The 14,181-nt window shown below is 40.6% G+C and overlaps 1 protein-coding gene across 4 annotated transcripts in view; it reads left to right on the top strand.

The window, feature by feature from the left end:
* Positions 1 to 6,227, top strand: part of dnmt3aa (DNA (cytosine-5-)-methyltransferase 3 alpha a) — a 42,806-nt gene extending 36,579 nt beyond the window's left edge. For all 4 annotated transcript variants that reach the window (XM_079180257.1, XM_079180255.1, XM_079180254.1 and 1 more), the window contains 2 exons: positions 50 to 168; positions 1,030 to 6,227. In XM_079180257.1, the coding sequence (XP_079036383.1) occupies positions 50 to 168; positions 1,030 to 1,171 (261 nt within the window). In that variant the 3' untranslated portion in view covers positions 1,172 to 6,227. The remainder of the gene's footprint in view (positions 1 to 49; positions 169 to 1,029) is intronic.
* Positions 6,228 to 14,181: the final 7,954 nt, after the last annotated feature.

Here is a 14,181-nt window from a genome sequence, read left to right as displayed (position 1 = left end):
TGTCTTGTCTGTGTTTTTGTGTGTGCTTGGTTCTGGATGTTAATTCCAGTTTGAGAAGTTACGTACGATAACGACACGCTCCAACTCTGTGAAGCAGGGGAAAGACGAGCATTTCCCCGTCTTCATGGACAGCAAGGAGGACATCCTCTGGTGCACCGAGATGGAAAGGTACAGTGGTTTGTGTTTGTGTCTCTGCTCTGTGTGTGCTGGGTTCCTCTAACTCCCGTGTGGACTACATTGGTGTTTCTGATCATTGTGGTACTTTAACAAATAAGTCTTTTATCTCTGTGTGTGCAAACTCAGATTCTTTTCAAACTCTTCATTTATGAAGCGAATCTCACACGTATTTACGGGACAAATGGCAGTTGTGAGACGAGACCGACAACGAGATTCCTCCAGTTGTAGTGTGTGACACCCTGTCGCCAGTCAGTCATGTGTGAAAACCACAATGACTTCAAGACTGCTGATTACAAGACAGAACGTTGTGTCGTGTGAACTTCCACGAGTAGAAAGTGAAGAGAAACACACAGATAAGATGCGGATTATGAGTCTCTAAGTAATCAATAAATGGTTTGCACAAAAATACAACTTATACTTTTAAAATTCAAGACATATTTTACTTACTAGTTGTTGTTTTATATCTGAATAAATCTGAAAATAATAACCTACAATATATTAGATTAGGTTTGTCTGGTCAAAGATGGTTGTTACAAGTAACAATTATTTACGCTATTGATCGTTTTCTCAACTAATTGATTAATCATTTTGTCACAATTTCCTATTGACAAAAATGATGTCTTCAAATTGCTGTTTTTTTTTCTGACCAGTAGTTCAAAACCTAAAAATATTAAAATTTACACTGATACAAGCTGAAACCAGGCAATGTTTGGAAGTTTTGCTTGAAATCAGTTAATAAAATAGTTGCTGATGAACTTTCTGTCAATGAACGATTGATTTGTTGAATAATTGTCTCTTTTAAATCCAATATTTAAATGCAGTGTATGTGTGTGTGTGTGTGTGTGTCTGCAGGGTGTTTGGTTTCCCCGTCCACTACACCGACGTCTCCAACATGAGTCGTCTCGCCAGGCAAAGGCTTCTGGGTCGTTCCTGGAGCGTCCCCGTCATCAAGCACCTCTTCGCCCCGCTCAAGGAGTACTTCGCCTGCAACTAGTCATGCACCAACTCTCTCTCTCTCTCTTACACACACACACACACACACTATGTAATGACAGACGCACAGTATAGAGCTCGTACATGAAGGTTGACACAGGATGACAAGACACACCCACACACACACACATACTCACACACACACACTTTGTAAAGGACTGCTTCCCTAGATACCATGTAGATCACTGGCTGACCTTAGTCCCCCGGTGCTATCTTGCTGATTTCCACACACACACACACACACACACATTCTGGTGCAGGTCTTCTGTACTGTCTACACACACACACACACTTCCTGTCCAACCTTGAAACTGATGTCTTCTGGCTTTACTGTGTCATAGCAGCTGGAGCCTCCAGGGGGCCCAAAGCTTACAAAGAAGCCCTAACTTTCTGTTTCCCAAATCCCAGAGTGAGTACATCAACACACTTCTGACCCCAAAACACTTTACTGTACTCATGTGTAGTGATAGTGCTGCTGGTGTAATACAGTGCAATGAACACAAACACATATAAACACAAACACCGGTTTTACGCTCGTGGTGCTGGTCAGGCGGTGATAGAGTCCAAATGGTGCCACTTTAATACAACACTTTGAAGGTTTTTTGGTGCTCTTGAAGACCGGACGGTCTCTGGTTGTTTCGGTCTCACAGTTTTGTGTCCCTAATTCAGCTTACAAGTAGGTGGAATGGCAAGTCTAAGCAAGAGACGGGAATTATTACGGCCTATATATTTGTCAAATTTAGTGAGAGGGTCCAAAAGAACGAACTAAATATGATCAAATACGATTCATTTGAAGTACATCAGACTGTGTTTTGTTTTCTTGGTGGAAAAGCTGCTCTGGAGTGACAAATAATTAACAAATATAAAACAGAAGTTTGTGCGGCAAGAAAACACCATAAATAGGTTAGTCTTCTCCTGAGGGAGACCACTTTTGTCTTAAATCTTGTCAGTAATCACTGCAACATGAAATACTGAAGTAAAAGAGTAATGTTCTTCCTTTGCTCATGTTCGTTAACCTCTGCTGTTTACAGAATCCCCATTAGCTTCTTCTAAAGAAGTTGCCAGTGTTCCTGGAGTCCATAAATACACACAAATACACAAGTGACCAACATGTTCTGGTTTAAAACAAGACTCTAGACAACATAAGAGACGGTTGGTACTGGTTGGCATGTTCCTTCCGGAAAATACTTTGTAAAGATCACATTGTAAAGATCCTAACGTGAACCTCTGTAACTACATCCTCAGTGTTTGGAGCGCCCTCCGGTGGTCAGAGACACCAGTTTAAAGAGAGCGCACAACGAGGACACACACTCATGATGGGAGGTAAAACAATCAGTTAGCGCTCACTGGATTACAAAAATTTTAAGAAAATAAAAGCTTTTATACTTAATACCTATTAATACTTAATACCTATAAGTGCCACCATTAAGTTATGTTTTAGTGTATTATATTTTGGTGTTTTTCGCAATATTTTAGGCAGTGATTGTACATTACGGTTAGCTAATGCTTTGGTGAAGACGGTGTGATATTCTGCACACCAGTAGCATTGTAACACACTAGCATGTGTAAAAGTACTGTTGTATTGCATTGGTTACTGTTAACTGTCGCTCAAATGATGTCGTCCACTGTGTTCATCGCGACGGAGCGAAATTGTAACAATACTGTACGTTCATTTAGTAATCGTGTCCCTTGCCAGCAGTAGACTGAGGTTACTGTGGCCTCTGAGGGCGGATGTGACATTTAACATCTGCACAAAGTTAGTCCCAGTAAACACATCTGGATCGTAGATGTCAGAATACTGTAACCGAGAACACTATTGTATGATGCTGATGTGTTCAGACAAAGCAGTTGTACTGTGAAGTGATGACATGCGGTAGTCTGTCTATGTAGCCTGGTGTGTTCTCACCCATCACGAGAGTAGCTTTGCTGAGCATCGTCTCTGCAGTGAGCAAATATTGAGACCTTTAAGATCATGAATACATTTCTTTTTTAGTTTGCTTGCTGTTTAAAGGATTGGAGATTGTATCTTCATTTTAGATACGATATATTTATTGTTCACGGCATCGTCGAATACACACACACATATATTTTATGACGCTGATATTGCACCGCATTACGTCTGCCGTCTGGATTTTGTGTCAAAATCTCAGTTTAGGATCGCTCGACCGAAATGTTTCATTTTAAAAAAAAAAACCTTTGAAACCTTCCTCCTCCCTTAAAAAACACTGAAGTGCCATTTTCTGGACGTTTTCAAACAAGCAGACTTCTTCTTCTACTGTTAAAATGTTTCCTGCCTCATACCGTTTTTAGCAATTACTTACACACTTATTGCAGAATTTGGGTCAGCACTTGGAAATAATAATAATAAAAAATAACTGTAAAAGGTTCATTCAAAGACTGAAATCTTCAGCTCAACAAGTTTAAATTGATCCAGTGAGATTATTTCTGCCTCCAGAGCAGCACGGCCTCTGAGAAACATTTAACCAAAGACCTTTTCGGGGGTTCGGTGTCTCGCTGGCAGTCAGTGGAGATTAAACCTGAACATATTAATATATGAATGTTAATACACAGCTTCCCGGAGTGTTGCCCCTCTCGTTTTGTCCGGTGAAAAAGTGAAAACTAGTCCCGGTCCTCCGTCTCTTGCCGTTGCGCTCCTGCTTTGCTTCTTAGGGATCCAAAATGTCGTCCTGTTATCAGAGCCAGACCTTCACTCTGCAGACACTATGCTGGTTTTCTACTTCCTACGACTGAAACAGACAGCCCTGTGTGAATAACGGATGCTTCCTCATACCATGCGCCCGTTTCAGGGTTTCTTCTGCCTTTTTGCCCAATGCATGCTGGGATAAACTGTATGACTTTGAATAGGAATAAGCAAGTAAAGAAAATGGCTTGTCACGGTATAGAAATGTTTCCAAGACTCTCTCTCACACACAGACAGTGTGTGTGTGTGTGTGTGTGTGTGTGTGTGTGTGTGTGTGTGTGTGTGTGTGTGGACGTCCCTTTATACTGTTGTCTTATTCACACAGGGCTGTCTTTAGAAATCTCTTTCAGTCTGGTGCTCTTGGTCTTCAGGTGACCATCTTTTTCCAGGAAGCCTTCCGATCCTCTGACCTTCCTCAGATACCAGCTAACAACTGGACACATGCAGTCTATGCTGACACACACACACACACACATACATACACACACATGCACAAACAGTTAAAAAAAACCAACAGTAAACCAGCAGGTTCAACGTTTTTTTCCATCATGTTTACTCTTCGTTTATACAACCGACCTTCAGGTGCTTTTTAAACTCTTAAAACTCTTTTTTACAGTGATCTTGCAGGTAACACACACACACACAGACACACACACTTGCTGGAAACACAGTGCCGACGTTCACGCTTTCTCTGAACTCCTTTAGCTACAAAACATCAACACACACACACACACACACACATGCATACACACTGTGTTTTTGCCGGCTGCCTGTTGCCATCAGGCTTCCCACGGCGCCGCCGGGTGTGACATCATCACCCTGCGTCGCTTGGTGCTCCCTAACCCCCCTCACCCAAAAAACCCCCTTCCTCCACTCCCCGACCCCCCCCCCCCCCCCGGTGCTGCATGTCAGTCAGTCAGTGTAATCTCCGATTCCATGTTAGATTAGGGAGTAATGATAATAATAATCATGGTAATAATAATTACAATAATAATCTGTTATCGTGTGTGTGTACTGTTCCAGGTTGGTGCTCAGTTCAGTTCAGTCTCAGCCTCGAGGGGAGAGAGCGAGGCTAGAGAAAGCATATATTACAGTTAGTATAGTGACTTGTTCTATTGTACCCAAGGATGCCGGAAGAAATTGTTGAACCGACGAGCTAACGGGCACTCTCAAACAAGAGCGAGTTGAAACGACGCGGAAGGAAGTGTGCGTGGACGAGGCAGGTTGAAGTGAAACTAAAATTAAGTTCACATTTTCTGATTTCTTCTAAACAGCTTTGATTTACAAGCTGAGAAGGGAAACTTTTCAGAGCCATGTTTCGTTTGTTTGTTTGCGCATGTTAAAATCAAAACAGATGGCAGACAAATAACAATGAAATAACCATCACAGTGGTTCAAAACCTTCAAAGGGTCACCAGATGATTTAAGGGTTAAAGGAACAAGTTTATCACAGAAAACTGTATATTGTTTTGTACTTAAAACATTTTATTTTGCTTTTCTTTTCCCCGTATTGAACACCCTGACCTCCTCTGGGCCTATAACAATCCCCCTAAAGGAGACAAATACAACAGCGTTAAGGAAGTAAAACAAAAAAAGACGAGGAACAATGTGTTATGACTTAATAAACAAATCAAGACCAAAAAAAGAGAGATTAAACTCCTACTTTAAAGAAGATGCAAATCTAAATAAATGAGTAGACCAGCTCCATTAGTCCTGTTGTGTATCTGATATCTGACATTTGGGGTCACAACGAGCTGTTGCTTTATTTTAACGGCTCTAAAGCAGAACTTCGGCTCATTTTGCGTCGTTTCAACACGCATCTGTTTGAGAGTGCAGGCGGACAAAAAGCGAGAGGAATGGAGTGGATATTTTCAAACGATGTGTGACACGGTGATGATGTTTCTGTTCGCCTATCAACAGCTTTTAGGCTGAATGATGCGCTGTTTTCAACACTGATACATTTACACATAAATCACACACACACACACAGACACACACACTGTTATTAACACAGACGCAGAGATACATGCATAACACCTACAAGTACAATGCTGTGGCGCATGCAGACACTCATCTCATGGACTAAAGGAAAGATGAGCTTTTAAGAAAAGGAGGACCTGGTGGTGTTTCAAAAGGTGCTAAAATTTTATCTGAAAATAAGAAAAATATATTGTTAGGAGTATAAATCAAGTTTGTCTTTACAATGACTGTATTTAAGTTTGTCGTAGTAATGAAAAGGCACTATTATTATTTTACTATTGTATGAATATGAACTAATTAAAAAGGCATTTTAACTTTGTACTTGAACAATGTAAGAAATGAACCGTGAATAAAAAAAAAAGGACTGTTTCTTGTGATTTGGTCTGAAGGCTCAGTGTTGATTTATGTCAGTTGACCGTTATGGTTTGTTTTCATTTCTTAACAGCTTATTGTCTTTCAGTTTCCTCGGGACAAAGTTTGGATTAAGTGATGGTATAACTTGTTATTATTAAAGGTTCTTTTGAATATTTAGAACATTAATATAGCAGCAAACATCTATTTGCTATGTAAAGATAAATGTAGGTGTTATAATAGCTGCCTGAGCAGAGAATGGAGTTGCTCTCCCTCTGTATGCGATGCAATCTGAGCTCCTCTGTGCTCTGTTGACATAGCCGGACCGGCCACCGTTACATTATAATGGCTGTCAGGTCATGTGAGCGTGCCCCACTTTGCTAGCTCACGGCCACACCGGCTCTTACGACCGTTAACAGCTGATAACACCGTCCCAAACTGCAGCCTCGGCCCGGAAGCGTAGCGCCGACCCCACAATGGTGACAGCACCATTCTGCCACGCTGCCAGGAGGGAGGGGCCTGTCTCCATGCTGTGGTCCTTCAGCCACATATTGATGCCTTCAAGTGCTCCTTGTAAACTGGAGTGGACGCGCAGCATTCAAGTGCTCTCGGTCAGAAGTGATACCAAACTGGTGGTGTGACTCGAGATGATTTCTTTTTTTGTTGTGTTCTATCTTAGATCAGTACTGCATTTATTTTGTGACACAGCAGTATCGTTGAGAATCAATTATCAGAGGCATTATTATCCGCTATTCTCTGAGTTCATGGAGGTTACGTTCATCTGATTATAGACACCTGGCTTGAAATTGAGTGACAAGGTTTGATATTCATGTCATGCAGCTTACAGAGTACATCATTGTAAACCCTATGTATTCCTATCCAAACGGATATGTGCGTTACATTTCGGGAATTTTAAATTGTGTTCTTTGAGAGCTTGGCCAAAGGTAACATTACTCATGTACAATAGGATGTTGGGCAGTATGTATTGGAGGTCTTTATAAAAAACTATCCACTTGATATTAAGATTGTATTGACCCCTGTAGTAATTCAAATGTTTCATCAGCACAACAGACAAACTAAGACGAAAGAAAAACAACAATTTAGGACTTTTTCAAATAAATGAATACAATATAATATAAATATAAGTGTTAGAGACATGCCATTCAATTTAAAAGCTAAATACATGACTAAACCTTGCAGTTGTTATTGAGCTAGTATAGAGAGACTTATTGGTGTACAAACTATATATTTATAGCAAGCTCTATTAGCAGCTGTTCTGAATTATTATTAATATAGTATATGTTAATAGCATTTACTGGATTTGTTAATTAGTTTCCAATATCAAAACTGAACTTTCCCTCTAAGTGTATTAGTCTAAATAAATCTAAGTAGGCCTACCTCACTTAATAGACCATCATTAAGAGCATTCACACTTCGTATAATCAGTTGCATTAATAGTTACATCAATATTTCCGACAGCACTTGAAGGCAGCATGAGTCTCTGGAGGCAGGAGACACGCCCCTGTCTACAGGAGAGAGGAGACCACATATCTCGTCTCCTATTGGTCAGTTTTTCCGTTGGTCAGGTCTGATTTGCTCCTGATTGGCTGCTGCAGGACTGTCGGCATTGAAGCATCTGCGGCTCGCGCTGTGCCAGCTGTCCGCGCGCTCTCTGCAAGTGCTGAGCAACGGTGAAGAGCTTCAGCTGAGGATCTGTAATCTGAGAGAAAAAGGGTGAGAAGACCAACGATTCTGTGAAAAATGAAGATATCAGGGTTTCTTTTGTAAATCTAGTAATGCTTGACAAGAATTGAATAAATAAATTATCAATATTTTTCATTTAGACCGTTGAAATATTTGATTATGTCTATCGTTAATAGCCATTATTTCCCCTCTGTCGTTACATAACGTTAGCTTAATATCAAGAGTTGTTGTGTTTTATTGCAAAAAAAATGTCATTCAACCAATGATGTATTCCTCGCTCTACATTTGAATGGGGATGATTAATCGCGAGCCTTTTCTTTACTGATATTTTAAATGACATTGAATTTCACATGATGCTAAATCCAAAGCAGAATGGATGAAGATTGGTCGTATGTTGCAAATTAACACCGTGTGCTTTTCGGCGACGAAATATGGGAGAAATGTGTTCGTGTGTGTGTGTGTGGGTGTGTGTGTGTGTGTGGGTGTGTTTCGCGTGCCATCAGTGCTATACGGCTGTGTTAACGCTACTGTAGTGTAACGTGTATGTGTTAACCGTTATGTCTTATATTCGCTATAGTTATTCTCTGTCCTACCAAATATATTGAGTCACAGTGGTGGTGAGGATGAGGATGATGAGGAGGAGGAGGGTGTGTCGTCATGCATACAAACGAGCCTGCTGATGTGTGTGTGTGTGTGTGTGTGTGTGTGTGTGTGTGAGTGAACATAATGTGAACAGGTGACTTGATCTATCTCCGCTCCTCCTCTTTATCAGAAGGTATTTATTTTGCATGCAGACCTCCTCTGGTCTTGCGGATGAGGACGTACTGAGGCCCTCCCATCATTTGGTTTAAGGATACTGGAGGGTGCTTTAGGGGCCTCCAGGGGTCCTCAATGCAGCACAATGAACAGCATATATTAGACAGCCTCCTAAATAGATGACGTAACCTGTTTGCAGACACACAGTCCATTTTACTCTGTAAATGTTGACAACTATTGATGCCCATCTTGCCTGATATCAGACAGATTTGTTAACTTGTTACACTCTGAATTCGACAAAACAAATCCTCACGTTTTAGAGGATGTAATAAGAAATAATTTAATTAAAGCTTGATCAAGTGAGCTGGAGAGTGGAGTTCTGCATGTTCTCCCCATAATGGCGACGTTAGTTTCCTCCGGCTGCTTCCCTTTCCTTCCACAGTCCAAAGACACAGATTAGACTCCTGTAGTTGAGACTATAGTGGGTGTGAATGGTGTCTGTATGTGATAGATGGGTGATGTGGCCCACCTCCAGCCCAGTGTTAGCTGCAACCCTGCAAATGATAAGAGGGCCGGACATTTGGTAAATGACTTAAACAATCAATCAATTGATTCTTATGAAACCGTCTTAATTTAATACCGATAGCTCTTTGTGACCGACGTTTTCTAAAAGGATTCTCTGCCAAAAGCCTAAAAATACTCTATTACAAGTAAAATTCCTGAATTCAAAATGTTGCTTAGGTAAATGTAGAGAAGTACTATCAACAAAATGTACTTAAGGTATCAAAAGAAATACACATTGCGCAGAATGGCTCCTTTCTAGATGTTATAATATTAGGGAATATTAGATTAATCTGTGTTATTACTGACAAATTCATGTAAGTATAGTACTGCATCATATCATGTCAGCATATAATATATCTTTTTTTAATGTTAAAAGTAACTAGAAACTAACTTAAGTAAAAAGTATAATATATCCCTCTGAAATATTGTGGAGTAGAAGCATGAAATAGCAGAATATTAAAATACTCAGGTACAAGAACAAGTATGTTTAAATGGTGCTGACAGTACAGGAGTTGAGTAAATGTAGATACCATATACAAAACATATACAAGAAAAACATGACAAGTAGTATTGTATTGACATATGTTGTGTTTGGCTGTATCACATTCACAAAGTCTTTTCACGGTGGTGACTAAAGATGACGGATGGGAACAAGACAAAAAGTCTTCAGGCCCGAAAAACCAACGAGTTTGTACTCCATGTAGTTTGACCAGTTAGATGCTACAGAAAACATTCTGGGGTCATGCTAAATAAAAAGGGCGCATCCTCAAGGAGCATCGATGTGCATAATAGACAGTAATACTTATTATTACTATGTTTCCGCTCTGAAGTTGATATTTGGCTCGTTTGCGGCACAGGAGGAGAGGTCAAAGGTCAGACGGAAGTTCTACTTTGATTACTCCTTCAAATTTCACCTGAGACTGAGGAGAGTGACGGGTAGGAAGAGATAAAGATGGATTCATAAATAGACGATAGACCTGCCTATCTTTACATTAGTATATAATTACAGCGTGATAAAGAGTGCACTTAGAGAGAGAGAGAGACTTCTAATCCTCTGAGTGATGGCCTGGTTAGTTGTGCGACCGATGTTGTTATTGTCTGTTTATCTGTGTGTGTGATTCACTAATGGCTTATTCATCCATGAACCTCCAGTAGCACCCACAACTCTTTAAACCTCATCCTGTGTGTGTGTGTGTGTGTGTGTTTGATGTCTATTCTTATATAAAATTGCTTGTTCAGTATGACTTGTCTGATGTACTTTTGTTCTGGATTTTTAAATAGGTCTACTGTTCTCTCTCTCACACACACACACACACACACACAATGTCACGCATTTTCGAGATAAAGGCACACACACGCACAAAGTGACTCGAACACTCAAACGCACACACCGTGTATGCCGACCCTCCCTGTGGCGATCAAGCAGTAGTCAGCAGCTGTCTACTCCTTTCTTCTCACTTACAACATGCATCAACACACACACACACACATGCCACACATGGGGCCTGCACTTGCTCAGAGGATGTCAGCACCCACCATGTCACATTTACACTGTTTCTAGACATTCAGGCTTTGTCCCAAAATAGATTTTACTTCTCTTCATCACAAGATGAAGGTTTTAATCTTTCTCCTGCGTTTCGTTTAGTGTCTGACTGCAGCTCTGCCTCTGCCAAAACAATTGAAACACGCTCATAATTCATTTCTGTTTGTTGTAGTCTAGCTTTTACATTAGTGTACGTCGTTTTCAAGGTGCTGTTGCCTTTCTTATTTGAACTATGACTACATGTAAGGATGTATGAGTGAAAGATTTGTTAAGGGTTTTTAAGAAAGCATTCAATTGAAGCTCAAAATGTGAGTGAAGGTATGAGAAGACACACATTTTGAGCTTCAATTATGCAACTTGGCCAATTAATGGTAAGCGACACCAAATGATTGATCATTTTAGTATTTTCTTCTATATTGTTTTTGGCCATACTAGATATGGTGTTGGCCTTCGTGTTTATCTTAATGATCGTAACACTGCCTTCAATAAAAAACTCTGAATATTGTTCATGATTATCAGGCCGGTCATACCTTAAAGAGCAGCGTGCAGGTTTTTCACAGGAAGCTGTGAAGTGGCTGCGTGTCTCTGGTACGACAACGTTGTTATGAAAACATGTGACGATGTGACTTTGGGAGTCGAGACTAAATCTGCCTGCTGCTCCTCATTCATCATTAATCAACACCCCCATTAAGACTTGTGTCTGTGTGTGTGTGCGTGTGTGTGTGTGTGTGTGTGTGTGTGTGTGTGTGTGTGTGTGTGTGTGTGTGTGTGTGTGCGAGCTGAAGCAGCTGATCACAGGGTGAGTGAGATATGTTGCCCGGTGTGTCACTGTTTGCCTGTGTGTCTCTCTCTCTGGCTGTCTGGCTGTCGTACCTGCTATGACACAGTGAACACACACACACACACACCTTTCGGCTTACAGTCCTTACACACACACACACACTCAAAGCATTTGTTGTAATTTTGTGTTTTCCAGGAACAGGTTTCAGTCATTTCCTGTTTTTATCTGACAGTAGCATCAGGATCTATAATGCCAACAAAGCAGTGAATTCAATACAATCTGCAGACTATATTTATTGTGAGAGAGAGTCGGGTTGTAAATGCTTCAACTGCCGTTTGTGGTGTTTTAGTATGCTTCACCATACTATTACATGCAATTGTGTGTGTGTGTGTGTGTGTGTTTGCGTCGAGGCTTTTTTCCGCTGAAAGCACTCCAGTTCCCATCTCCTGGGAAACCAATCTTTTATTCTGCTGCCAGGCCTTTAGGGCACTGGTTTCCATACCGCGCACCCCCCCATCACCATCACCATGTTTACCCCAATATCACTTTATCTTCAGCTCTACACGACCATCCCCTTCTACTCTTCCTCTATCAGTGGACTCTCTTCTTTCTACTGCCACCCTTATTACTCCTGCCTCTCTCTCTCTATCTCTCTTTCACCCCATCTTTGCCCCTCACCTTTCTCTGATCGACTGGACTTTATTAGGCATAAAACCAAAACCTAATGTAATCCTTTCAGAGAGAATTTCTGCCCAATTGTTTCTCCTCTTTGGACCCATTCCATTTACAAATGTCTCTCCTCATTATTCTGTCCACCGTTCGTCTCCTCTCCCTCCTCTCCTTCCTCTCTCTATTCTCCTCCATCTCTTTGAGGGTGATTCTGTGCGACTGGGCGGCCATTGTGTCCGACCGTCAGACACATTGCATACGTTCACCCATGCAGAATACACACTTGCACACAGAGGGATGTTTGTAGAAGAAGCTCTTTAGTTTGTTGATCCCATTAAGACTTCCTCACGCAGCCCTTTTTTCAATAATCATCTGAAAGTATCACGTAAGGACCAATAGTTATTTAAATACACGTTTCATGCACAGTGTACTCTGGAGGATGTAAGATCATACAAAAACTAGCAATTCAATATTGGTAACTTTGCAAGTAAAATGCGTTTCATTACATCAAGGCGCTTTGATCGAGCAGACAATGCTGCAAATCACCAGACTCAGCTTCTTACTGCTTCAATTATAAAATGTGTTTTACTAATGAAAAACATCGGAAGCCTGTCTATGAAAATGTCCCGAAGCACATAAGCTGAGCGCTGCGCACTGTAACTTAACATGAAATTACCATTGCCAGAAGTTATCATTAACTGTTGTAAAGGGGGGGGGGGGGGGGGGACGCGATCTCAAATACCAGCAGGCATTCATTAACGTACAGTAGAAATGTCTGGAATGAGGTTAATTAGATCCATGTTTTCAACCAAAAGCCCTGTAGGACTATTAGCATGCACCTTGCTTAACATATCTGTAGAGCGAGTGGCTGCAACCAGCAAATCATTTCACTATTGATGAATCTGCTTATTACTTTTTAGATGAAATGTCAGGAAAATAGTGAAAAAGCTTTGCTTGAAAAATGACTTAAAGGATTAATCAATGCACAAAATGTTGTTTTTAATTAGATGTTTCTGCCAATTGACTTCCATCCATCCATTATAGCAAGTCTAACCTCTCCACTAAAAACAAAAGTTATATATTTAATTCCTTGTCATCAGTCTTTACCAGGCAGCGTAAATATTGTTCATTTAAAACCAGCTTTCTTCCTCCAGTCTGATTCAGTTCATGAAGCTGGTAACATACGTGGGCATGTTAGTAAGTATTCAGGTACTGTGTATATTTTAAGAAGCCTCTACTTTACGTCAGTCAGCGCAGAACTCTGAGGATCTTTCATATTCCAGCAGATACTGTACTAGATTGGTAAATTATAGATTCTCAGCTCGACTCTTAATATTTCATAGACCGAGCGGACGCACTAAAAGCTTGGAGGACGCTTTCTGTCTCCAGAGACAAAATGACAGCATGTGTGTCAGAAACTGTAATTTAGCAGAAAACACTGGTGTAATCACGGACGATTGTCCCGTTTTGTGCTCTGGCAGCTAGAAACAGCTGCCATTTTTAATTGAAAACCTTTTCTTACATGTCTTACAATGGCTGTAACCTCTTAAACAGCATTGAGATTGAGATGACAAATAAATGTCACTGAAGGTCCACTATCAGAAGCTTTTAACCTTGAATTAGGAAAGAAGATTTTTCTTTTATTAAAGTTACCACAAGGAACTTTTACCTGTTTATCCAATCAGTCTGTATTTAATACAGATGACTCTATATGACCTACATAAGCAAAAGAGACCGTCAGCGACAATATTGACTTTCTCTAAATAGTTCATCTTAATGTCATCGGGTCCAACTCCCCGCGAAGTCAGACGAAGCGAAGGAGGGAATGAGCATGCACTGGTTGGCATTATGCAAAAATATTTACTTTATGATGAAATGCGTTCTCTGAATCAGAGCTGAACAGTTTTGTAGTTTCCAGTTATTTTCTCTGTGTAACATTGATGCATTTTTTTTTGGTAGGACT

Source organism: Pholis gunnellus, assembly GCF_910591455.1.
Source record: "Pholis gunnellus genome assembly, chromosome: 19".
NCBI classification, from domain to species: domain Eukaryota; kingdom Metazoa; phylum Chordata; class Actinopteri; order Perciformes; family Pholidae; genus Pholis; species Pholis gunnellus.
The sequence above is the reverse complement of the archived record's forward strand: the minus strand, read 5'-3'. Positions and strand labels throughout refer to the sequence as shown.